This window comes from Sus scrofa, chromosome 14 (assembly GCF_000003025.6).
Source record: "Sus scrofa isolate TJ Tabasco breed Duroc chromosome 14, Sscrofa11.1, whole genome shotgun sequence".
NCBI classification, from domain to species: Eukaryota; Metazoa; Chordata; class Mammalia; order Artiodactyla; family Suidae; genus Sus; species Sus scrofa.
This window is the reverse complement of record NC_010456.5, coordinates 34257495-34284901: the sequence shown is the minus strand read 5'-3', so window position 1 is coordinate 34284901 and position 27407 is coordinate 34257495. Positions and strand designations below refer to the sequence as shown.

At 43.1% G+C, this 27407-nt stretch overlaps 1 protein-coding gene across 3 annotated transcripts in view; it reads left to right on the top strand.

The window, feature by feature from the left end:
* SUDS3 (SDS3 homolog, SIN3A corepressor complex component) overlaps nt 1-27407 on the top strand; it is a 75873-nt gene that overhangs the window by 32191 nt on the left and 16275 nt on the right. The window contains exons 12-13 of one of the 3 annotated variants that reach the window (XM_021071895.1): nt 177-262; nt 4424-9425. In XM_021071895.1, the coding sequence (XP_020927554.1) occupies nt 177-262; nt 4424-4442 (105 nt within the window). In that variant the 3' untranslated portion in view covers nt 4443-9425. 3 annotated transcript variants of the gene reach the window in all.

The following is a 27407-nucleotide window of genomic DNA, read 5'->3' as shown; positions in this document are numbered from 1 at the left end:
TAGAGGCTGCCTTTAGGACGCCGGAGGTCAAGGAGGTCTCTGGAGGCCTCACGAGTTGACAGGAAGAGGTTGCCAGTTGTCTGCCCCCACCTAATTCATGCCAGTATCTCAGTGCTCTGGAAAGTTTTCCCCTCAGCAATGGCCTCTCTCATCTCGTTCCTTTTCCTTCTCTGCAGATCTGGGTGAGGAAGACAAGTGACAGCACCAAGATGAGGATTTACTTGGGCCAGCTTCAGCGAGGGCTCTTTGTGATCCGCCGGAGGTCAGCGGCTTGACTTTCTACAGTGTTCTTCCCTTGACCCCTTTTCTGGAGTGGTTTTTGGCTTTGTTTTGTTTTCTTCTTCATAGAAAGTTTTTAACTTGGGAAATGCTCCTCGGCCTTGGAAAGTGAACACTGTTGTGGATTCCGAGAGGCACTTTTGTGGCCGGCCACTCCCTGCCTTTGTGTTATTCTTCCCCTGCCTCGATACTTTTCAGTCATCAGTTGGCATGAGACTATTTTGTCAGGAGTATTGGGAGCTTGCTTTACTTACTCCTTTGTTGTTTGATTATACTTTGTCTTTTTTTTTTTTTAAGCCTCCTTTGAGTCTTTTTAAAGCCTCCTTTGAGTTTGAAGAGACAACGCTATTAGTTACCTGTAGGTCTTTTTACCATGAACAGGCACAGGAAGTGATACACTCTACAGTGCATTTTTGAGTTTTGAATCTGATTAGCGGATCACATAGCTACCTGCCTTGTCAAGCTCAATTCACTGTTTCCTCAGAAGCTTGGGGCAGAGGTCCCAGCAGAGGGAGATTAATTCTCCTGGCTCTAAGCCTTCTTGGAGAAATAAATACCTTGTGTAACATCTGGCGTATGCCATCCATTCCACTGGCTGAAAGACAAACATTTGCCTGGGAGACGATGCGCATAGCAGTATATGGGGTTGGGGGAAGGGGCCATTTCTTATTCATAAAGTGCTGAAGGTGCTACATTTTAAATGTTGTTCAATGCAGGTGGTATATTCAGGCACATTTGCTGTACCTCAAACTGGAACAGGAAGTGGTCATTTCAGTTCTCACCTGTAATTCACTCCTTTCTCCCGTTCCCAAGTAGGTGAAGTGGTCCCTGCTGCTGCTTGGCTGATGGCCTGGGTTGTCTGTTGTAGGTGGGGAGGTGAGGTTGATAATTCCATCATTGGTGGTCCATGGACTCTCACTCATAGCTCCCATTGACTCTTGTCGCTGATGCCATTGTTGCCTTTGGTCATCCAGACCTGTGGAACCTTGTTCTGGGCGCTCCCAGCCTCCCAGGAGATGTGGCCTAGGCTGGAGGTAGAGGAGCCGTGACTCCCTGCACTTTCCCTAATGAATCCTGATGAAACAGCCTGCACCTTCCCTGCCCCCTTTCCCTCCTTTGGATAATTGGAGAAATGACTCATTGGGTGATGGGGTTTTGTTTTTGTTTTTGTTTCTTACATATCGCAGTTGCCACCTTAAGATTTTTAAAGTATTTGGGGTTAGGGCAGGTGTTAGCATCTCCACGGGCAATCAGTAAAGTAGTTCTTCCATGTCTTAGTTAATATTTGTAAATAATTCCCTTGGTCTCAAGTGATTCTCTTCCTGTTGTCTCTGGATGTACATACCCTGAAGCCAGTTGGGGAGCTGTGATGGCAAGTGAATCACCTCCAGTGTTCTGGCTTCCACAGAGACCAACTTTCCTGACTCAGAGTAGACTTGTACAGATATGTTTTAGTTTTAATTTATAATCTAATTTTTCTTGCATTTTTTTCCCTGGTATTGGAATCTCATTTAGAAAACAGGATAAATGATGCTGTTTATCAAAAGCTTCCTGGGTGTTCTGTGTTTCTTTGTCTCCCAGCCCCCCATTATTATACTCTCTATGGAGTGAACCAGATCTGCAATTAGCTGGAGCTTCACGTTTTTTTTGTTTTTGTTTTTGTTTTTTTCCCGCTTTTTAGAGGCATATGGAGGTTCCCAGGCTAGGGGTCCAATCGGAGCTAAATCTGTCAGCCTGAGCCGTAGCAACAGGGGATCCGAACCGTGTCTGCTACCTACACCACAGCTCACAGCAATGCCAGATCCTTAACCCACTCAACAGGGCCAGGAATCGAACCCACAGACTCATGGTTACTAGTTGGATTGTTTCCGCTGCGCCACAATGGGAACTCCTGGAGCTTTGCTTTTTGTTTCTTCCTGGTGGCCTTGGCTTTAAGGGAGGATCTCTCTTGATTGAATTGTCACCGTGGTTTGCGACAGTTCTCCCAACCTCATTGTCTCCTAGTACCCTGTCATGGAAATTTGTTTAGATATATTTGTGTGGCCATTAAAAGTGGGGTGTTTTTTTTGTTTGTTTTTGTTTTTGTTGTAATGATTGTCTTGTCTTCCTAGCACTGTACCAGAAGTTTGTTTTTTGGGGGGAAGAACCGTATTGATAACCATTTGACAGCATCAAAGCAGCAGCAAGTTGTCTTGTTCTCTCGCCTTGCCTTGTGTTGGTTCCTTTGTGCTTTTGCGAAGTAACTATTGAAGACTGGATACTTTCACCTTTTCTGTAAATGTGAGGGTGTTTGAGGCCACGCTTCAGCATGCTCTCGGCCACATCACTACCTTCTGCTCCTCAGTATCTTCACAACCCTTACAAATCATGATCTTGTGAAAAAGGGGGGAACTGTGAGGTGCACCTGAGACACAGCATGGTAAATTCTATTCCTGATCCCAGAAGATTTACTTTTTAGTCCCTTTAGAGCTGAAAAATCAGCAGTTCAACCCCTCAGATAGGCCCCTTGTGGTGAGCAGGGGTGGAAGAGCCACCCTTGTTAGGAGGTGGGGGTGCTTTTGTGATGGGCAAAACTGAACCAGGGAGGGAAAAAACAGTTTGAGTTTCCTAGAGTAAGAGGGTCCTGGCTTCTTATTCCAGGAGGTCTTTATTTCTCTTTAGACCCCAGGCATCAGATGAATTCCCAAATCCCAACTGTTTCTGCAAGTGATACTTTGATAAAGTTTGGTTCAGACAATTTTGATCAAGAACCTGTTTTGATTCCGTTTAAGAAGCTGTGTGTGTGTCACTTGATCAAGAGCCTATATGTGTGTTTGGTCAAGGTGTTGTCCTCAAGAATTGCAAACAGTGTTTGCTATGGATGTGTTCTAATGTTTCTTTTACCTCCATTTGGGGGTTTTTGTGTGCCTCCCCCAGCTCCCCTCTCTAAGCCAGTGTCCTCTTGAGCAGTTTCCAGATTTCGGGTAGCCATACCAAAGCCAGGATGTTTTCATTCATTTGGATACCAGTATTTATGGGAGTCTAACTACCTGACTTAGTTACAAACAAACAAACAAAAACACAACTTTTAACTGGAGTCAGTGTAAGATCCCAGCGGATCTGCAAATCAAGCTAGTCATATTTGTATGAGACCCTGTTTTCAGGATTGGGTGACTTTTCTAAGAGAAATATAGGGGGTGGGTAGGGTTGGTTGCGTTTTTCTTTTTTTTTCAACCTAACTTGGGAGTTCTGTTTTCTACAATGTTTTTAGTTTTGTTTTTCTATTTACATTTCCTTTTAGCCTGAATTTTTACTAAATTTCCTCCCAATCTAGAAAACTTGTTTCTAACCTGGGAATTTGAAATCTCAGTACTTGAAGTTACACTGTTTTTTTTCCAGAAGAATTTAAACCACTTTAATATCAGAACATGGGGGAAATGTATTGCAGCCATTTCAAGCAGTTGGTGGGCTTTTTATACAATAACATCATTAACTGGTACATAAAGTGTTCTGAAAGGTGAATGTAAACTGTAAAAAGTAGAGGGTTTTTTTTTTTTTTTAATAACAATAAACTTTCAAAGAGAAAACCAGCATGTAGTCTGTGTTATATCCATTGACTTGATAAATGATTGAAACTTATTTTAGGTTTTCCCTGCAGTGATTGTGGGGGGAGGAAGTTGGGGAAGAGGGAGGGTCTACTAGACCTGCGCTTGTTGTGAGACACGGAGCGGAGCAAAGTCAGGGTCTGACTTTCGGGTTTGTAAAGAGCAATCTAGGGGTGTCGACCCTTAAATGTAGTCTACTGTCTCCTGGTTAGAGAGGATAAGAATCTTATTAAAAATTATAGGAAAGGCTTTAAGGTAAAATGGCCTTCGTTTGTATTCTAGAGCAGTACTTGCCAGTCCCATTGAAACTGGTTATTTCTCCAGCTCCTACGGGTTATTTCTACAGCTGCTGGGGGGTAAAATGATGAGGCTACTGGCTGCCACTGGTGACTGGCCTCTTGTGCTTGTAACCCATTTGTGCTTGTCACGTCCATTGGGAAGGGTTGTTTTATGCTTTGAATAAGGAGGGGGGCGGTCGCAATGTGAATAGTTTTTTATTGTTAACATAATGTTCATACAGAAAAGTGCACAGATCTTAATTGTAGAAGTTGTTTTCTCAGTGTGAATACATGCACGTAACCAGCATCTAGACTAAGAAGTAGCATCACCAGCATCCACGTAACCAGCATCCAGACCAAGAGACATCACCAGCATCCATGCATCCGGACCAAGAGAGAGCTTCGCCAGCGTGCATATAGCCAGCATCCAGACCAAGACACAGTTACCTGTGTCCACGTTGTCAGCATCTAGACCAAGAAGTAGCATCACCAGCATCCATGTAACCTGCATCCAGACCAAGAGACAGCATCACCAGTGTCCACATCCATGAGCTCCATAGGCTTTCCTCCAGTTATCACTCCTTGCTAGAGTAACTGCTAGACTGACAAGTTTTCTGTTTCAATCACCTTAGCCTTCAAACTCTCGAGCTCTGTGGGTCCTTTCATGGTTGTTCTAGACGAGCCAAGTCCCTGGTATAAACCAAGGGACTGCTGACCAGACATGCCAGAGCCTACCGCAAAGGATGTGGTTACGTGTGAGAGGCTGGAAAACAGACTCAGGTCAACTACATCATCCTACTGTTTCTTACCAGGGCAGATGGGACTTGTCCTTGATGTTAATAGCTGCCTTTTATTGGGTTCTTTTTATATGTCAGGCACTAGACTAAAACCTTCATAGGAGTCATTTTCTTACTTAATCCTGGTGGACATTTGTGGAAGTACTAATCACTTCCAAACTTCAGGCTGATTTAATATCATCAAGGCTTAATTCTCCCATGAAACCCAGAGCTCTGCCCTTGCCTGGTCCTAGTAAGTGCTCCATGAATGTTAGTTGTCAAATAGTGTGAAATGACAGGCAGAGAGAGGCAGATTGGTTATTAACGAAGGCTCCAGTTCCCTCACCTGCGTTATTTCATTGAAGCTTTGTAACAACCCCGGAGAAGATGTACTGTGGTTCCCACCAGTTTTCAGAGGAGGAAACAGACTCTGTTAGTCACAGGAGATGGTTCCATAAGGTCTCCAAGGTCACTCACTGAGTGGTTGAGTCCAGATCTTTCTGATTCTGAGCTTTCCCAGCTACTACCCTTCTCTGTCCTTTACCAACCCCTTCCGTTCAAGTCACATTCAACATTTTCTCCTTTCTCTTTCAGTACTTCCCTGGGCGTTGGCAGTCTGTCTGCTCTCACCTCTTGTATACACCCACAGAGCACCTGTTAGAGGTAAAAACACTATTATTTGGTAGGACCCTTCCCCTTGCTGAATAACTCTCGGTTTCTCCCTGTAGAAACCCAGAGTTGAGACAGTTAAGTTCTTGGCCAAGAGGTTGCTTTCATTGAAAGGGCGTGAGTATGACAGTTCTACAAAGGAAGGATCTGTTTAGAAGGTAAAGAGTAATTGATCTTGATGGAGCCCACTTTATCTAATCAGCGGCATGAGAGACTTCGGAAGAAAACACGTCTTTGTTTTTGCAGCGCACTTTCTTTCTGCTTCTCCTGTCGTCTGAGTGAGGAGCAGGGTAGGAGCCATTGGACTGGTTTCTGAAGACATAGATGGGGAGCTGAATGTCCTGCATCTTGCTGCCCTCTGGATGTCGGTGGACCTTTCCACATTGTGTCCTGTAGCGTCACCAGCTGGGAGAGCACATAGCTAGCTGTGGCCTGCTGCCAACCACCTGCTCAGCTCCAGCCAGCAACCTGTGTAACCATGAAACCTGGGGTTTGCAGTCTTTGGACAGAAGCAGGAGTGCAACCAATTTCAGGCCTCTGTCACTAGTGTTAGACTCCCCCCAGAGCTCTGTTTTTGGTAAGCACCTTCCCTGATTTTAAAAAGAAGGCACTAGAAGGAAAGAACTAGAAACGTAGGCATCAGCTCACTCTTTCTGGACGTAATAACAGCAAGAAATGTATTAGCTTTAGGAACTTTAGTGGTAATTGGAATAGATATTTTTGTGAAAACCTATGATTAGTAAGACAAAGATATCTACATGTGTAGGAGGACCCCTGGGGGAGTGAGGTAGATAAGATACCTCATAGGTACCTAGGTGTTTAATCCTTTTACCCATTTTCCCTAATCTGCATCTGCTCAATTCCCTGAAAGACAGAGGTCTATAAAATGGCAAAATTTGTTTTAGTGATAGGGGAAGATCAATAAGCAGAACTGTGAAGAGTCTGCCCCATTTTCAGGAGTTGGAGAGTCAGCAGCTGTGTTCTGGTTTTCTGTGGGCTAATGCTCAGGTCTGTGGGCGTCACCTCTCTGTGCCCATGGCATGGGGGAGGGAGGAGCAGGGATGAGGGCAGGCGCTATTCCAGAGCCAGCTAGGAGAGCAGCACTGGTAGGTGCCGAGGGTGGGAGTACAGCAGCCCATGGATACAGGCAAGCCCCTGCAGAGAATCAGGGATCGCTTATTTCACCGTCAAAAATGTGGTGTGTTGACTGAGACCAAGTGTGGCAGAGCAGGCTTTGCAATTAGTATTTGAATCCAGGCTTTGCTGCTTAACTAGCTGTGTGACCTTGGGCAGCTTAATCTCTCTGAACCTCAGTTCCCTCATCTATTAGATATAATATCCACCTCAGAGCATGGTTTTGAGGATTCCGATAGTAACATGTAAACTACTTACTTTATGCTAAGTATTTTACACATACTAGTTTACAGAGTCCTTATAATCCCACGAGGCAGGTGGTGGTATAATCCTCACTGTGCAGTCTAGCAGATGGAGAGACAGGTTAAGGAACTTGCCCAAGGTCACACAGCTAAGAGATAGTGAGCTGGGGTGCTGAGCCTAGGCAGTCTCTCCAGAGCCCCTGCTCTCACTCGCTGTCCTGTACTGTGAGGTATATGTAGCACAGGACTGGATACGGGCAGTGCCTACTCTGTGGAGACTGTCCCTTGCAATGTCATTGCTGCTGCCATCTGCCTGCTCCCTGTCCTTGAGTGTTAGTGTAAGTGGCACATCCTAGGATCCCAGAACGATTCCTGGTAACTAGTTCAGCACCAAGAGCCTGTGAAGATAATGCTAACCATCAGCTCCATGTGGGTTGTGAATACCCAGTGTGCTGGGTTGAGAAGGAACCTGAGCCCAAGTTTTGGGTAGAGTGGGAAGGAGCAGCCTAATCATTTATTTACTTTTGCCTACCGTGAGCAAGGGAGCCTATTTGTCCTCCCTAATTTAGCCTGACCCCATTCATTTTGAAGATGAAAACATCTCAGGCCCAGAGGTGATAGTGATTTGCCTAAGGTCATATGGCTAGCTCTGGGCAGTGTGTGATCAGACAATGGTTGGGACAATCTTTTGCATACCTACTTGTGTCAGACTCTTTGGGCAAGTGGGACAGCCTGCCTTGTGGCCTGGCTAATTGTTGTCTCACTGGGTTCATGTTTGCCTCGTAGAGGTGATGAGGGTCCTGGGTTTGTAATCCTGGTTTCGGCCACTCATTAACCTTGGGACATTTACTTAGCATCTGTGTGCTTCAGTATTAAGGCGTATGCATTCCTATGTGCCTGGGACTTTTTTGGGTTTAGCGCTGAAATCCTTGCATCCCAGAAACCTCCTCAGATCCTGGCAAACTGGGACAGCTGACACTCAGTTTCCTCCTCTATAAAATGGGGATGAGAATTGCTCCTTTTCCATGGAGCTGCTTTGAGGATTAACTGATTAATTTTGGGTAAAGCACTGAGAAGTAGTGTTTAGGACATAGTAAGTCCTCAGTATATGTTAGTTGTTTATTGTTGTGCTTGTTTTCATGATTTTGGGAGCAGAAGGGTCCCTGGCACAGAATGGGTTCCTGGAGAGCTCTATTGTCATCATCCCAGCCATCATGCCTTGATCATCTGGTCACCTGTAGCCAAGGGCTTGGGATATTTTCCTTCTACTTGAAGTAGTCAGTAATAATCCTGAGCCTGAGAATGTCATAGTCACTGTAGTCAATTCATATGACACTTGGGGAGCATCTGTTGCACATGACATAGTTTACTAGCCTGTTTTTGGGGATTCAGAGATAAAAGCGTAGTTGCTTCTGTCTGGGACAGTGGGAATGGGCAGCCACGGTTGTCAGTAATTCTAGTTTAATACTGTAATACGCATGGAGAAAGTGGGACTGAAATGTAGGTGAGAGAGAAAATAATAGCAGCTGACATTTATTGAGCAGATTGTTAAGGCTTCGTGTACATTATCATTTATTGTTTATGTAACCCTGTGAGGTTGTTATTGCATATCTGTATTTTTACAGATTGGGACATCGAGGTTTTGAGAGGTGAAGAAACTTGCCTCAAGTTCAGCCAACTCAATTCCAAAGCAGGTCTCACTGACCCAGAGTCTATATTTTTTCTTTTTTTTTTTTTTTTTTTGTCTTTTTAGGGCCACACCCACAGCATATGGAGATTCCCAGGCTAGGGGTCTAATCCTAGCTGTAGCTGCTGGCGTACACCACAGCCATAGCCATGTCAAATCCGAGCCACACCTGTGACGTAAATCACAGCTCACGGCAATGCCGATCCTTAACCCACTGGGTGAGGCCAGAGACTGAACCCATAACCTCATGGTTCCCAGTCGGATTTGTTTCCGCTGTACCATGATGGGAACTCCCAGAGTCTACATTCTTACTAACCACAAATGCTTTATAATTTCTTCTGAACGAAAATAAAATTTGAGTTTGGTCTGAAAGCTAGGCAGGCCTCAAGCAGTATCTGTGGCTAGGAATGGGAAATGACATAGAAGAAATGGTTTGAGTGAAAGCATGGAGATGGGAGAGTCGGGGAGTGTTTAAAAAGTCAAAGAAGTGTGTGTTCAACAATAAATCTGGATGAATGAGCTTTGAACTTTAAAGCCAGTTTGCTCCCCAGTCCTGTATCTTTTTGTCCTTCCACACCTGGGGCTCCCCTTTCTTGCTTGTCTCCTGTTCTCCATCTGCCTGGTCCACCCTGTCCCCCCGCCTCCCCCTTTTATATCGCCAGTGCAGTGGCTCGTGGCAGTCCTGCGGTGACGCTTTCCAATTTCACACTTACATGCTCCTGAAAGTATTCGTAAACTAACTCATATGTAAAACCAATAAAGGGTAATGGCACACATTCCTGTTAGACAGTAATTTTATTTGACTCCCTTTCTTCTGCTTTGATCCCCCTTCCTCCTGCAAACATAGTGCTTTGATCTTACCAGAAGTGGAAGCTCTCAGGAATCGAGGTGTGGTGGAGCACTGTAAGCCTCAAGTAATGGGGATGATGGGGGCTTGTGTTGATTAAACACTTACTATGTGCTGAGGTGAGCACTAAGTACTTTTCTTACGTTGTCCTATTTAATTCACTCAACAGTCATGTGAGGTATGTCTTAATGGTTCCCTAATTTTATTTATTTATTTATTTATTTATTTATTTTGTCTGTTTAGGGCCACACGGAAGGCATATGGAGGTTCCCAGGCTAGGGGTTGAATCGGAGCTGTAGCTGCTGGCCTACGCCAGAGCCCACAGCAACAGGGGATCCGAGCCGCGTCTGCAGCCTACTCCACAGCACGCGGCAATGCCAAATCCTTAACCCACTGAGCAAGGCCAGGGATTGAACCTGTGTCCTCCTGAATGCTAGTTATGTTCGTTTCCACTGAGGCACAAGAGGAACTGTGGTTCCCTGATTTTACAGATGAGGACATTGCAGCTCAGAGGAGAAAAGAGTGGTCACCTCTGCTCCCCATTCATGTTTCCTTTTCCCATTGGCTTCCCCTATGCTAACATAGACTGCCAAAGTGTAGAGAGTGATTAGATGTCATCTGAATCAAACCCCTCTGTTTTTAACACCTGGAAACATGCTGAGAAGGGGAGGGACTTGCCCAAGATCATATAGCTGATTAACAGTAGAGCAGGAGCTGCAGTCCAGGTCTTGCAGCTCTTAATCCAATGATAGAGAAAAATCCCAGTCTTGAGTCTGAAGGGCTCAAGACTTGGGTTTGAGTTTTAGCTCTGCTGCTTAGGGACTCTGTGACCTTAGGCAAGCCATGTAGCCTCTCTGGGCTGCAGTTTCCTCATCTAGAATATGGGAATCATATTCTATAGACCTTGGAAGTCTATTGTGAGGATTAAATGGAGTCTTGCAAGCAAAGCAGCCATAACAATGACCCTCTTGCTTGAAGCAATCCTTAAGTTGCCCTAGTGCAACACACATTGCTGATTCCCCATGTTAGGGACCATTGTTATTTCAGTTGATGTCTGCCCCACCTGCTTAGGTCCCATCATGACTTGAGGCTAAGTACCCCAGCCCAGGACAAGCCAGCAGAGACCACTAGCCATGGACCTTGACATTCAAGACAGGCAGGTGTCTAGGCCTCTCTTCTTCACCTTATTAATTCTGCACTAGAGAAGAGATGGAATGGCTGCCCCTCTGGCTGTATTGGGAAACCCAGTGGACTGTGAATCAGGGAGGAAAGGGCCTGAGTCTTTTGTTTGTTTTATTTTGTCTTTTTGCCTTTTCTAGGGCTGCTCCCACTGTGTATGGATGTTCCCAGGCTAGGGGTCCAACTGGAACTGTAGCCTCTGGCCCCCACCACAACCACAGCAACTTGGGATCCACGCCTTGTCTGCGACCTACACCACGGCTCACAGCAGTGCCAGATCCTTAATCCACTGAGCAAGGGCAGGGATCCAACCCACAACCTCATGGTTCCTAGTTGGATTCGTTAACCACTGCGCCACGACGGGAACTCCCGTTTTTTGTTTTTACCCCAGATTCCCAGGGACTCATATACTGTAGGCACACACTAAATGCTTATTCAGTGAACAGATGGTTGACTTTTGCTCAATTCTCATTGCAGCATTTTAATCTCTTTCTAAGATGAAAGTCATCCATGTTGTAGTTTACAAAATCAAAGGATTCTACAAAGTTGGTCACAAAATACAGTAGTTCCCTGTTTTCTCCATCTTTTCCCCTCCTAGAAATAACCATCTCATCTCTGATTATTTTGGTATTTAACTTCTGTCTCTCTGTGCTTGTTACTAATGCCAGATACTTCAATTCTAGGCATTCTGTATTAAATCCCCACTGTGGAAGCCATCCCTTACTCCCCTAATAGAGTTCTTTTATAATTTCAATTAGGTATTTACATTATTATGACTGTAAGTGCTGGTCACAGCTGAGTCGTGTTTTAAGCAATGGCGGCTCTTTCTTTCCCTGACACTGTTCCCCTCAGGAGTGAATAATTATCTTGCCTTTTTCTCATGTTTGTTGTTTGCTTGGTTTTCTGTGTTCCTTTATCAATTTGACCTCAAAGCCTTCACTGCATGTCTCATTTCCCCCTAAGACATTGAGCTGCACTGGATATTGCATCCATTATATCACCCTGAGAAAGCTTCCTCCCTGCCTGGGCACCTCTGACCTCCACCCAGGACTGGTTGCCCAACAGCCGGGCACACAGGTCTCTCTGGGTTCCCTCTCACTGTCTTCCTGGAACTCCCCTTTCCCTCTCTTTGGTATGGATCTCTCATTTGTCTTTCCTCTTGTCTTCCTGTTTCTCTATTTCCTCCCTTGTTTGGGTGAAATGCATCTTGCGGTAACTTACCACACACGGGATTCAAAACTCTTTCATTTTGTTCTCTTACTTTCTTAGTGGTTTGGCTGGTATGGTTATGTTTTTCATCCCCAGAATTTAGGCCTATGCATTTCCAGAACTGAAAGCCTGCCAAGTATTTAGCACTTAACCATATTTCAACCAGCCCCTCCCTCCCTTAATCTCCATTTCTAGAGGTTCCTTGTGCTGCTAATTTATTATTTTAAGTTTCTCCATCGTCAGGTTTTAAAATTCAGGTGGATTTTTGTTTTGTTTTGTTTTTTTCAATGTACTTACGGCTTCTAAAACTTGGTTGTTTCCTCTCCAGTGTTTTCCATTCTGGAGGGTTTTTTCTTTTGCTTTTTAGGGCCACACCTGTGGCATGTGGCGGTTTCCAGGCGAGGGGTCGAATCGGAGCTATAGCTGCTGGCCTACGTCACAGCCACAGCAACGCAGGATCTGAGCTGTGTCTGTGACCACAGCTCACAGCAATGCTGGAACCTTAACCCAGTAGTTAGGCCAGGGATCGAAACTGCAACCTCATTGGTTACTAGTTGGATTCGTTTCTGCTGCACCACAATGGGACCTCTGTTTTAGAGGGTTTAATTCTGTCTTAGAAACCATTTTCCTTCAAGATTTTTTTTTTTTCCCCTCTTTTTAGGGCTGCACTCATGGCATATGGAGGTTTCCAGAGGTCAAATCAGAGCTGCAGCTGCCGGCCTACACCACAGCCACAGCAACTCCAGATCCAGTGCTGTGACCTGTACCACAGCTCACGGCAACGCCAGATCCTTAACCCACTGAGTGAGGCCAGGGGTTGAGCCCCCATCCTCATGGATACTAGTAGGGTTTGTTAACTGTGGCGCCATGATGGGAACTCCTTCCTTCAAGATCTTGAAGGCACTGTTGATGTCTTTCTAGCTTCCAATGTTACCCTTGAGAAGTATGAAGCATTCTGATGACTAACTCTTTGATCTGACTTTTTTCCCCCAACTTCATCACTATATAATTGATATATAACATTGTGTACAAGTTGAAGGTGTAGGACATGATTTGATATATTTATATATTGTGATCTGATTACCAATAAGGCCAGTTAACATATTCATCACCTTAGTTACTGGTTGTGTGTGTGTGTGTGTGTGTGTGTGTGTGTGTGTGTGTGTGGCGAGAACTGTAAAGATCTATCTTAGCAACTTTCAAGCCTACAGTACAGTATTGTTAACCGTGATCACCATTCTGTTCATTATATTCTCAGACCTTATTTATTTTGTAATTGGAAGTTTGTACTACTGGCCACCTTCACCCATTTCCCGCTCCTCCTAGGCCTGACTTTGGCAACCATCAATGTTTCTATGAGTCCATTTTTCTTTAGATTCTATATGTAAGTGATATCATGGAATACTTATCTTAGACCTGTCTTGGCATAATGGCCTCAAGTTTCATTCATCTTGTTGCAAATGGTAGGATTTCCTTCTTTATGACTGAATAATATTCTATTTTGTATATATACCCTGTTTTCTTTATCCACTCATTTATCAATGAACACAGGTTTTTCCCATGTCTTGGCTATTGTAAATAATTCTTCAATGAACAGAAGGTGTAGATATCACTTGGAGATTTCATCTGCTTTGGTTAAAACTTGTCTTGCATTCAAGGATTCATGTTACTTGGATAGTAAGACTTCATTTAACCATCTTGAAATTTTCATTTCTTTCCTGCGTTTTTGGTTTTTTTTGTTTTGTTTTTTCTTTCTTTTTTTTTTTTTTTTTTTTTTGCTTTTCAGTGCTGCACCTGTGGCATATGGAAGCTCCTAGGCTCTGGGGTTGAATCAGAGCTACAGCTGCTGGCCTACAGCACAGCTCACAGTAACACCATATTGTTAATCCACTGAGCAAGGCCAGGGATCGAACCCACATCCTCATGGATGCTAGTCAGGTACATTAACCCCTGAGCCACAAAGGGAACTCCTCTTTCCTGTTTCTTTTTGTCTTTTTATTGTATGTTCTGGACAATTTCCTTAACTCTGTTTTCTTACCTTACCTTTCTATTGAGTTTAACTTTTGCTTTTTCATTAAAAACCCTATTTTTAAAAGCTATTTTTGTTCTCTGATTTTTTTATCACCTCTTTTTAAAATGCAGCTCCTGGTTCTAGAGTCTAATGCAGAGACCTTCAGTTTTATCTTCTTTAGAGGAGAAATCTCTGGTCTCTTGCCAGGTTGAGATCTTGGCTGTTTTGCTGCATGAAGTAGGGAAACAGATCTGGGGAACTGACAGCTTTTTGAAGTGAATTTCAACCAGTCCACTGCATTCAGCTTCATTTCTAGAGGCAGCTTCCTTTCTGATTAGGTGCTGCTAACATATGATCCTCCAGTTTCCACTTCTGTTTTAAGATTCTCCTGTGAGGTTTGTTGTTGTTTTTTCCTCTATATTCAGCTTCTGTCATTTGGCTTTTTCCTTGCCTGGTCTCCATTCTGGTGGATTTAAGCCCTCAAACAAACGAAAACACCTTGGTGGTTGTTTTAGTGAGATTTCATGGAAAAGAGAAAAAAGATAATGAGTGTTTAACCAACCCTCTTTACCTCAACCCTTCATGCCTTACTGCTTACCTCTCTCTGGGACCCTCTGTGACTCATTGAGCCTCTTGCTCATCATTGGCTTTCTCTCTGTCACAGTGGTTCTGAGGTCACACTCTATGAGTAACTGCAGTAGGAACATTAGCAGGTCATTTCCAAGTAATCAGTACATACGCACTTAGTGCAAAGCTGCTGGTTTGTGTCTCAAGACACGTCAATGGCCTGTAACTACAGACTTTGACTTTGGAACTGTGTGTCAAGATTTAAGAGGAGGAATTTACATACATGCACCTTGGAGGTTGAGTATATGTATATAACACAGTGCCTGTGGGTTTATATGCATATATGTGCACATACACACATCTCAAAAACCTACCTTTGGACTGTGGGTGAAACGAGATGCATGAAAAATGTTTAGCCTAAAGTATGTTTAAATATTCATAATGTCTTCAAAGCAAAGCTGTTGGGGAGACTAAGACACGTGGAACACAGCTATGATAATACAATGAGGCTTGAAAAGTCACAGTCTTGTGCGGAGCTGAGAATATTCAGAGTTGACCTAGCCCAGCTGCCTGCTGCCTGCTGTAATAAAAACTGTTTGGGATAAGTCGTGTTCATTATAGCAAGATCAGATTAATATCTAGAAAGTATGGTACCATCTTGCCAATTTGAAGATAATTATATTTTAGGTTATACAGCTTATTTGGGGTAACTGATTCCATTTATTTTTCTCCATATTCTTCCTTATGTGAAACAAGTTTTTTTACATTTATTTTTATTTTTATTTTGCTTTTTAGGGCCACACCCATGACATGTGGAAGTTCCCCAGCTAGGGGTTGAATCAAAGCTATAGCCACTGGCCTACACCACTGCCATAGTAACGTGGGATCTGAACTGCATCCGCAACTGACACCACAGCTCATGGCAACACAGATCCCTCACCCACTGAGCAAAGCCAGGAATTGATCCTGCATCCTCATGGATCTTAGTTGGGTTTGTTACCATTGAGCTGCAAGATGGGAACTCCCTGTGTGATACAGTTTTAGAGACAGCAGTTATGTGGCACATGGATCAGTGCTCTCCCCCTTTGTACCTATGACAGACATTACTAATCAGTCACAGCCCTCATTCTCTCTAGGTCTGCATGTGAAGTGTCACAATCTTTTTCCATGCAGTGGTCATTGTGGCCACCAGCAGTTGATGGGGAGTGGAGTGGGGTGGTAGGCACACATGCCAGATGAAACATAAAAGCCATTTCTGGTTGCATCTTTTATCACCAGTCTCAGTTGAACATGCTCCAGTCCACATACTATATCCAGAACTGTATGGACACATTAGGGTAGAGTTTTGGCTTTTGTGGCCTAAAATCACTTCAGCAATCAATCCTGGTTTTTTTGTTTGTTTTGTCTTTTGAGGGCCACACCTCAGGTATATGCAAGACCCCAGGCTAGGGGTTGAATTGGAGCTGCAGCTGCCAGCCTGTGCCACAGCAACAACTGGATCCAAGCCGCATCTGTGATCTACACCACAGCTCAGGGCAATGCTTGATCCTTAACCCACGGAGTGGGGCCAGGAATTGAACCCACATCCTCATGGATGTTAGTCTGATTCATTACTGCTGAGCCACAATGGGAGCTCCCCAATTCTGTTTTTGTTTCTGGTATCTCACCTCCCATGATTGTCCTGAGTTTTGACTTAAATTCCATGGGTTTAAGTGTTCCCGCAGTTGGTTTCTTGAACTGAACAGCATGCTTTATCCTATTACACATCACCGTCTTTTTAAGCTAAACAAGGGGGTCAACAAACCCTGACCCAAAGACCAAATCCAGCCCACCACCTGTTTTTCTGAATTTTTATTGGACCACAGCCACACCCACAGATTTACACATTGTTCATGACAGCCTTCACACTGAAAAGCCAGAGTTGAGTATTGTGACAGAGACTTTCTGGCCTACAAAGCCAAAAATATTTGGCAGACTCATCTGTACCCTGTGCAATTGTAGGCTAAAATTAGCAGTGGGTGTGAAGCTGATTCCTTTAAGAGTGATTGCTGGGCCCTGGAGGTGCTGTCTTCTGTTGACTACATGAAGATATTTTGTACCTCAATTAAGTACCTGTTTTTACATCTGATTTTCTGAGTATATGAGATTTCGTGAAAGAGAATTTGCCTTGAACAGAAATTGCAAGGCAGAAATCTTTGGGTAAGATCCAACCCACAGCTGTTGTCTTTGTTTTACACAGTGAATTGTAAGAAATTAACTAAACATTTATTTTAAATTGAGAGTTTTTTTTAATCTTCTCCTGAGTGATTAGCTAACTTTGCAAGGCTGGATTTATTGTCCTACAGGGGCACAATGGCTGGAGTTGAGTAGAAACTTCTTCCTTTAGGGGTTCCTACTGTGGCACAGCAGGTTGAGGATCCAGTGTTGCTGCAGCTGTGGCTCAGATTCCATTCTTGGCCTTGAAACTTCTATGTGTTGTGGGTGTGGCAAAAAAAAAAAAAAAAAAAAAAAAAAGGAAAGAGAAGAAAGAAAAAGGAAGGAAGAAAAGAGAAAGAAAGAAAAGAAACTTCTCCCTTTAGACAGCATACTCTCTCTCCTGGTAGCCAGTCTCCATCATACCTATTATCTCCCAAACACTGAAGCTGTGTCAGTTACTATTTAAAATGTCCCATTTCAGGAGTTCCCGTTGTGGCGCAGTGGAAATGAATCCGATTAGGAACCATGAGGTTTCAGGTTCAATCCCTGCTTGACCTCACTCAGCGGGTTAAGGATCCGGTGTTGCTGTGAGCTGTGGTGTCGGTCACAGACACAGATCAGATCTGGCGTGGCTGTGGCTATGGTGTAGGCCCGCAGCTGTAGCTCCAATTAGACCTCTAGCCTGGGAACCTCCACATGCCGCGAGTGTGGCCCTAAAAACAAACAAAAAAATAAAATGTCTCATTTCAATCATTTACTCTGCCCTCTGATCTTTGTAGACATTTGAATTTGCAACTTCCACATTCAGTCAAGAGAGGTTTCCAGCTGGGTATAAGGAAGAACATCATCTACAAGATGAAGCGTACTTTACAGTCATGTTAACTGAATTGATAAAAAGCCTTAACTCCCTTATTCTATGCGTTTTTAGGAACTTATCTTTAAGTCAGAACAGGACATTTAAGAATAAATGGAAGAAAAGCCGTTTATTTATTTTTTTCTGGGCATATGGAGGTTCCCAGGCTAGGGGTTGAATTGGAGCTGTAGCTGCCAAGCCTTTGCCATAGCCACAATAACAAGGGATCCAAGTTGTGTCTGCAACCTACACCACAGCTCATGGCAACACTGGATCCTTAACCCACTGAGTGAGGCCAGGGGTCGAACCCGCGTCCTCATGGTTACTAGTCGGGTTTGTAACCTGCTAGTACAATGGGAACTCCCCAGAAAAGCAGTTTTTAGTACACTCAGATTCTTTTCCCATATGCATTATCACAGAATATTGGGCAGAATTCCCTGTGCTGTATAGCGGGTCACCATTGGTCAGTCATCAGTACCCACTTTTAAAATTCCAACTAACTCTGCACTCTTTTTTTTTCCCCCCCTTTGGCTATATCTGCAGCATGTGCAAGTTCCTGGGCCAGGGATCAAATCCATGCTGCAATTGCAACCTGCAACACAGCTTGTGGCAATGCCAGATCCTTAACCCACCCCACCAGAGGGAAACTTCCTGGACTCTCATTTTTTTAAATTTAATTTTCTTTTATTTTTAATTACTCAGTTAATTTTATTACACTTATAGTTGTACAACAATCATCACAACCAAATTTTATAGCATTTCCATCCCAAACCCTCAGGGCATGCCCCCAACCCCCCAACCTGTCTCACTTGGAAACCGTAAATTTTTCAAAGTCTGTGAGGACTCATATTTTAAAATGGGTGTGACTCCTATAAAGGGAAACAGCAAATAAGAGAATGGATAACTTACCAGAATGTCTAGGAGTTCCCATCATGGCTCAGCAGTTAACGAACCCGATTAGCATGCTGGAAGCTGCAAAACATTTGTTCTTTGCCTTCTGAACTCCTGTTTCAGTACTGTCTGGTATAGAGTAATGCTTACAGAATGAAAGCTTGCTCCTCCTATGATGACATTTACAATTGTTCATCTCAGTCACAAAAAGTAAGGTGCTCGTGGAAAAGGGGTAGAGCATTTGATCCTTTTCTGGAAATTGTGTTTTGTTTGGGCTTTCTGAAATAGGCTGCAGTATCTTCCCATTGCTAACTTCGTTCACAACAGGAATGAGAAAAATAAGAGAATCAGATCTAGCATCTCCCCCACCCCCAGTACACACATATAAACACACACACAGTGCATTTCAAAGGGAACTACAAAATACACAGCATGTTGCCATCACACCAAAGTCATTCTTTGAGTCTAGGAAACAATGTTTCTTGGCAGCAAACTGGACAGCATTTAGGTGTTGTGGGGCCAAGGAGAAATCTCCTTTCCTGACCACACTACTCCATATTAATATTATTTCTCCTTCAGGCTCTTAGCACCTGCTCTCTATACTACTCACTTGGCAGGTAACATGCACATCTCATGTTATTTAAGTCTTATATTTAACCTTTCCTCTGTTAGTTTCTCTATCTCTCTACCTGACTGGTCATACAAAAATTGAAAATAAGAAAAGGTAGATAATAGCATGGTTCCTTGTACCTAGTAAGTCTGCTTATTAGCCTACTCCAGAAACATGCCTTGAAACAAAACTTGGGTCTGGTTAATTTACTTGGGAGGTGATCCAGTGTAACTCATTGAGGGAATAGGAAAGTGAGACAGACGAAGAAAGACAGAAGAGGGTGTGATAGAGAGTGGCTCGCTGGTTTGGGCAGTCCTGTCTGGGGACCGTCTAAGATAGGTTGGTCCAATAGATATATAATGCAAGCTACAAATAAAAAAGCCATGCGTATGTTTTAAAATTTCCTGGTATGAGTTCCTGTGGTAGCTCAGCGGTTAATGAACCTTACTAGTATCCACGAGGACTCAGGTTCAACCCCTGGCCTCACTCAGTGGGTTAAGGATCCAGAGTTGCTGTGGCTGTGGTGTAGGCTGGCACCTGTAGCTCTGATTTGCCCCCTAGCCTGGGAACCTCCATATGCCACAGGTGAGGCCCTAAAAAGACAAAAGACGAAAAATAAATTTTCCTGGTATCCACATAAAAATAGAGAAACAGATGAAATTAACCTTAATAGTACTTTCATTTAAACCAGTATATCTAATATATCACTTTAGCATATAATCATAAAAATTATGTGTGGGTTGATTGAAAATCTCTGGATTCCTGACATGGCAACCTTTTCTTCCTAGTTTTGGTATCAGTGTTAAGGAATGTCATGTATGGTTACACAGGTTGAGCACTGCATAACTCTAGGGTGCACCAGTCACCAGTCACCACTCAAAAGTCTACTGTAGGCTTTTGTAGACTGCAGTATGCCTGGTGCCCCTAAAGTCTTGCAGTGCCCAACCTGTGCAACCCGTTGTTCAAGCGCTGTCAGCTTCTTACCTCTTGATTATTACTGTGCTCATCACTTTGGAGAAGGAATAAAGGATTGTTAGAGCATATGTATTCACTTGGGCTCAGCTACAATATTCTGTCTTCTAAGGGTCACTAAACATTTCAAGCACCTGACACCATTTCCCTGCAAGCCAGCATCATGAGTAATCGACAGAAGCCAGCACCTCCGGGTCCCTGCAATCACTCTGAAGGAGTCAGTTTTATTATACTCACTGCTAATTTTAGCTTGCAATCTGCAGAGGGTACCAATGGTTTTTTTTTTTTTTTTTTTTTGCCAAGCACCTTTAAGAGATATGGTTTGGAAGTGGCTCGTCTAGGTAGGGGCTCAAGCTGGGAGAGAACAATGGCTGTGGCTCAGAGCTTCCACCCCAGGGCTAGGCTTCCCCAATCTCTTTTGCCCAGACACCACTTTCTCTACTGGGCTTCCTCACCTTGGTCACCCACAAGGTGTCTGGCTTCAAGAGCCAGTGAACTCTGGACGCCTAAGGTCAGGCTGTCAGTCACAGAGGAGCTCTTAGTTGATTTCACTTCTCTTTCATTTGTTCCTCTATGGTGGCAACAAGCCATGCAAGTAGAATCAAATTGATCCAATTGGTAACATCTAGAAAAAATATTCAAATCAGTTTTCAGGCAGGTAGTGGTGGAATTAATTGAATTCAGAATTGGAAATCAACTCAGAAATTGAGCACGCCAGCCATTTCTTGTTACAGATGGTTGCAGGAGAATCTGAGAGGTTGAGGACTCATTCAGGGTCACACAGTGGGTTAGTGACAGAGAGATTCTTTGTGGAAGAGACTCTGTCCTATTTACCTCCCCAGTGCATTGTGTCTGGCACACAGTTGTTTGTGGAATGAATTGATGCATTTTAGGCCAAAATATATATATAGTTTTTTTATTTATCTATGTAATGCATGTTTGTTGGTTTTGCAAACCCAGTATCCATCAACCTCCTGCTTAAGGTACATCTCCTTGCAGAGTGCTGGGGGAAGCCATGTGATCCAAGTATGGCCAATCAGAGCATTCCATTTTCCAGGCCACAGTGATTGATGTGTTCAATGATCGACTTGTGGTCCAAGCCATACCAAGCATAGCTTAAGCAAACTCAGTCCTCGGACTTTGTTTTAGCCATGCTCTCACCAGCAGGGAAGAGGCAACCTGAGAATGAAGCCAATGCAGAAGAGAGCAGCACTGAGAGCAGCAGAAAGCACTGCAAACTTTTAATGATGGCAGTTGACCAGCAAATCCATATGCATCCAAACTCAGTGTCTATCCCTGGATTTTTCAATTATATGAGATGATAATCCCTTCTTAAAAAAAAAAACAAAAAACCACTTAGGTTTTGTCATTTGCACCTGAAATCAAATGACAAAGTAGCTTAAAGCACCAATGAAACAATCTATAGATTAGCTAGTATCTATAACATCTGTTTGGATGTTCACCCTCCCAGGAACCCAGGGAAAGTGGTCCTTCCCCAGTTTTATGTGATAAATTTTGATTAGCCTAGACCTAACATGGTGATTTTTTCTTGTTGCCAATGATTGCTTTAGGCAAGAGCAAGTGATTCAAATCTGGTGAACAGAGGGAAGTTTCCTGCCCAAATTCTGGGATAGATTTTATTCTTAGGTACAAAGAGGTAAACTGCCCTTTCCTGCCTTTATATGCGGCTGTATGAGTATTCGATGCCTGGATCTGCAGCAGTCAGCTTGAGTCCATGAGGAGACACGTCTAAGGATAGAAACCAGAATATTAAGGGTGGTAAAAGCAGGGAGATGAAAAAAGCCTGTGTCCTTGGTGATATCATTGACTAATTAACCCTCATTATTACCAGACTTTAAAATTTTTGAGATGTCTTTATTTATTAGCCCCTTTTCATTTAGCATGATGTTACTAGGAGCCAGAAGCAACTTGATTGGAATAACTTTAAATATATATATAAATATATATTTATATATTTGTGGCTATAAAAAAAGAAAAAATATATGTACATATATACAGACATATTTTATATACAAATGTCAATATATAATATATATACATATATATATTTTATTGGCTTCATCCATAGCATATGGAATTTCCTGTGCCAGGGATTGAATCCAAGCCACAGCTGTGATCTATACCATAGCTGAAGCAACTTAGGATCCTTAACCGACTGAAGCTGCGATCAAACCCATGCCTCAACAGCAACCTGAGCCACTGCAAAGACAATGCCAGATCTTTAACCCTCTGTGCTACAGTGGCAACTCCATATATATTTTTGCTTTTTAGGGCTGCACTTGTGGCATATGGAAGTTCCCAGGCTAGGGGTTGAATTGAAGCTGCAGTGGCTGGCCTATCCCAGCAGTGTGGGATCTGAGCACAGTCTGTGACTTACAGCACAGCTCATGGCAATGCCAGATCCTTAACCCACTGAGTGAGACCAGGGCTTGAACCCGCATCCTCATGGATACTAGTCAGGTTCGTAACCGGCTGAGCCACAATGGTAACTCCTTAAAATATATTTTTAAGTAGAAAAGAGAAGTGAGAACTTTGATGGGATCTTACAGGATAGACCAATATGTAAAATAATTATATGCCTTAGGAGTTCCCTTGTGGGGATTAATCTTCAAAATTTATAAACAACTTCTGCAGCTCCATACCAAAAAAACAAACAACCCCATCAAAAAATGGCATAAGATCTAAACAGACAATTCCCCAAAGACATACAAATGGCCGAGAAACACATGAAAAGATGTTCAGCATCACCAATTATGAGAGAAATGCAAATCAAAACCACTCTGAGGTACCACCCTACACCAGCCAGAATGGCCATCATCAAAAAGTCTACAAACAATAAGTGCTGGAGAGGGTGTGGAGAAAAAGGAACCCTAGTACACTGTCGGTGGGATTGTAAATTGGTGCAACCACTGTGGAAAGCAGTATGGAGATTCCTCAGAAAACTAAACATAGAACTACCATTTGATCCACCAATCCCACTCCTGGGCATCTACCCAGAGAAAACCATGACTCGCAAAGACACATGTACTCCAATGTTCATTGCAGCACTATTTACAATAACCAAAACATGGAAACAACCTAAATGTCCATCGACAGAGGAGTGGATCAGAAGATGTGGTATATATACTCAATGGAATATTACTCAGCCATTAAAAAGAACGAAATACCAGCATTTTTTGCAACATGGATGGACCTAGAAACTATCATGCTAAGTGCAGTCAGCCATACATTGAGACACCAACATCAAATGCTTTCACTGACATGTGGAATCTGAAAAAAGGACAGACTGAACTTCTTTGCAGAACAGATGCTGACATATAGACATTGAAAAACTTATGGTCTCTGGAGGAGACAGTGTGGGGGATGGGGGGATGTGCTTGGGCTGTGATATGGAAATCCTGTGAAATTAGATTGTTATGGTCATTAGACAACTACAGATGTGATAAATTCATCTAAGTAATAAAAAATAAAGTCACAAAAAAAGTTCCCTTGTGGCACAGTGGATTAAGGATCTGTCATTGTTACTGCAGCGACTCAGTCCATTAAGTAAAATGTGGTCTCTGCATACAATGGAATGTAATTCAGCTATAAAAAGAATGAAGTTCTGGTACATGCTGAAGTATAGGTGAACCTTAAAAACATTGATAAGTGAAGCAAGCCAGACACAGAAGGACAAACGTTATATGTTTCCTCTTCTATGAAATATCTAGAATAGGAAGATTCATAGGGACAGAAAATAGAGTAGAGGTGACCAGGGGCTGAGAGAGGGGAGGATGGGGAGCTACCGCCTAATACATACAGAGTTTCCATTTGAAAAATATATACATGTGAAAAAGTTTGGAGCTCTATAGTGGTGCTGGTTGTGCAGTTGAATGTAATTAATGCCATCAATTGTGTGTTTAAATCTGGTCAAAACAGCAGATTTTAGGAGTACCTGGTGGCCTAGTGAGTTGAGGATCCCTAGTTGTCACTGCTGTGGCTTGGGTTTGATCCCTGGCCTAAGACCTTACACATGCCTTGGGCAAAGCCAAAAAAAAAAAAAAAAAAAAAAAAAAAAATCAGACTTTATGTTGTATATACATTTTAAAAATTACAATAAAAAAGTAAACAAACTTCAAATGAGTTAAAGTCATAAACTTTTGCCAAGTCCTGTAGTGTTGGGTGCACTGTGTTACCAAGATGCCGGGACCTATGATGGAATTTGAGGGGTTGGAGTAGGTGGGTTTGGGGGCTGTTCTGAACATTAGGATCAGCACCTCTGGGGCCGTAAGACGACCGTGTTAGAGGACTAGGTTCTGTGGGCTCCTTGCCCTGTACTAAGCTAAGGTCTCTACATAAGCCACTTCATTTAACTCTTGGAACGACCCTACAAAGTAGATGCACATAGTGACCCCTTATACTTGTTGTGAAACTGAGGTTTAGAGAAAGGGGCAGAGCCAGCACTCACCCAGACCTAGTACATGGGTCCTGTGCTTTTAATCATTGGGCTCTTTTTTGCTGAGATTTGGAGCCAAAATGCTTTCCATTAGATTAGAAAACCTATTTTGAGTATTTACTTAAACAGTAATAAAGGAGATGTGAGATTGTTAGTGGCTCCCAAGCAGCTCTGGTGTGACTGTACTTTTTTTTTTTTTTAAATCACATTCCATGGAAGATGTGTTTTCCTCTGCGTGATGTCAGTTAGATGAGAGAAGCACTTTTCCCAGGAGGAAGTCTGAAGCACATGGGCATTTCTGTGGGCCAGGGCGCTCCTGAGATGTGAATTTGCAGTTTCCTGCTGGGGCTTAGACGGCTATATCCAAATTTTCTTGTCTATCTTTCTGCCTTATTGGGGAGTGGATTATGGCACTTGATGATTTAATCTGTGTAATCTCTAGACAAAACATGTCTCCACTTTGCTGCCAGGAAAATGTTAATTTATTCTGCTTCTGAATCTACAGAGGTAAATGAAGTGATTGACAGTGCAGTGTGTGTGTGTGTGTGTGTGTGTGTGTGTGTGTGTGTGTGCACGTGCGTATGCAGATACCCAAGGATCTGCGTGAAGAGAGGCAAACGTGGCTTAAATCTAGGAGTTTTAAATGGAAAGTTCTTGAGTCTCCTTTCAAGGACTACACCTCCTCTTCCTCGAAATTGTATGCAAAACTTTGTGTCTATAGCACGATTATATTTTGAAGGGTGCACAATATAGTGTTCCTCAGAACCTCAAAGGGATTTTAGAGAATGTCAGCCTGTAATTTTATGATGCCTGTTACCTGGCACGTCTTTCTCTGAAGAGCCACAATCGTCTTAGGTATGAGAGGTCCTTGATATTTGAGAAGCACCTTTATCTAGGTAAGATGCTGAGCTATGGGAATTGTTATTATTTTGAGCTTGTTAAGTTTGAAACTTGAAAAAGCCCAGCCAGATTGAAATAAACTTTGGCAGGATGAGTCTGTGCCTGCAGCCGGCTGTCTCCCTCCTCTTCCAGTTCCTTCCCCTCCTTCTGTTATGCTGCTCGAGCCCCTGCCCACCTTATGTGCTCCAGGCCTGGAACCAACTCGGAGAACAAATGAAAAGAACAGACAGTTTTCACTTTATTTGACTTGTGTCTGGCACATTGTAGGAATTAAAAAAAAAAAAAAAAAAAAGGTTAGTTTGAAAAAAAGCACACCCATCCAGATCTCTGTGAAATAGTTAATTTTTTCCCAGACATAGAACAAGGAGAGATCACCTTTTTCCTCTTAGGTAGAACCCAGAGACAAGCTCAGATTTTACACATTCGCAGCCAGCAGGATGCCATCTGAATGTGAGTGTCTGTGCTTAAAAAACAAACAAGGATGGAGGTTTCCTTGGGGCTCAGTGGGTTAAGGATCCAGCGTTGCCAGTGATGTGGCTTTGGTTACAGCTGTGGCTCGGGTTTGATCCCTGGCCTGGGAAATTTTGCATGGTGGAGGCATGACCAAAACCAAACAAACAAGTATAATTAGCTGAGTATTCAGCACATGCCATGCTTTGTAAGTGATCCTTTAGGTGAAGTATCTCCATAAGTCATCACAGCAAAACCATGTTAGAGATGAGGAAATTGATGTTTACAGAGGTGAAGCAATTTGCCTACGGTCAAATAGACAGCAAACATCAAGAGTCAGGCTTTGAAAGCCCAGTATTTCCATGATGCTGTGCCATTCATGTGAACTTCACATTTTCTCATTTGATCAGGAAGAACTTCTGTGAGAGAAGGACCATGACTTGAAGGTTAATAAATGGTATGATATATCCAGTGGATGTGTCTGTCTGTAATTCACTTTGGAATTAGAGTCCTTCTGAAACCTTACTTCGAATATAAATCACCTGGGAATCCTACTAATGCAGATTCTGATTCAGCAGGTGGGTTAAGCTTGGAGGGGACCCTGAGATCCACATTTCTAACAGCTTTCAAGAGATTCTGCTGCTGCTGATCTCTAAACACTTTGAATAGCCAGGGTATCCAGTACTAAGTTTACAAAGGACTTGCTCATACATGATCTCGTTTGAGCCTCACCCAAGCCCTGTGTGATGTCCATTATTATTTCTACCTTAGAGATGAGAAACCGAGGGTCTGATTAGAAATAGCTACCCTGGGAATTCTCCTGTGCTGCAGCTAGTTAAGGATCTGGCTTTGTCACTACAGTGGCTGGGGCCACTGCTCTGGCTCAGGTGTGATCCCTGGCCTGGGAACGTCCACATGCTGCAATTGTAGCCAAAAAAAAAAAAAAAGAAAGAAAAGAAAAGAAAAGAAATGGCTACCCTTTTTAAGTGTTAGGTATTTATTTCTAGGGATGCAATTGCAAACAAGACAGATACGGAACTTATTTAAAGAAACTGACAGTCCAGGAAGGAAGACTCTGAATAATCATATTGGAAAAGTTCTGAGTGTCTTCATGGATGTTATGCTCTGGATGTTGCCATTCATCATAAGAGGGAGCAAACCAGGCTTGGGACACGGGGGCATGATGAAGAACTTAGAATGGGCTCCTACAATAGGAACCTGTCTGAACAGTGATTATGGATTGGCAGAAAAAGAGGAGCCCACAAAAAGGAACAAGAAGCATCCATCAGGAAGATAGGAGGAAAACCACAGAAGCTGAGGAAGGAGTGGTTCATCACTGATAATGGGATAAGCCAGTATTACCTGCCTCCTGAAAACCATGCTCCAAGAAGGGCACAATGTCAGTTCAATAGTATCCATGCCAAGAAATGCATATCCAGAATCTAATCCTGAGAAAGCATCAGACAAACCCAAATTGAGGAACATTCTACAAAACAACTGTATTCTTCAAAAATATTTACATCTTGGAGTCCCCTGGTGGCCTAGCATTTAAGGATCTGGCATTGTCACTACTGTGGCACTGGTTCGGTCCATGGCCTGGTAACTTCTTTCTGCATG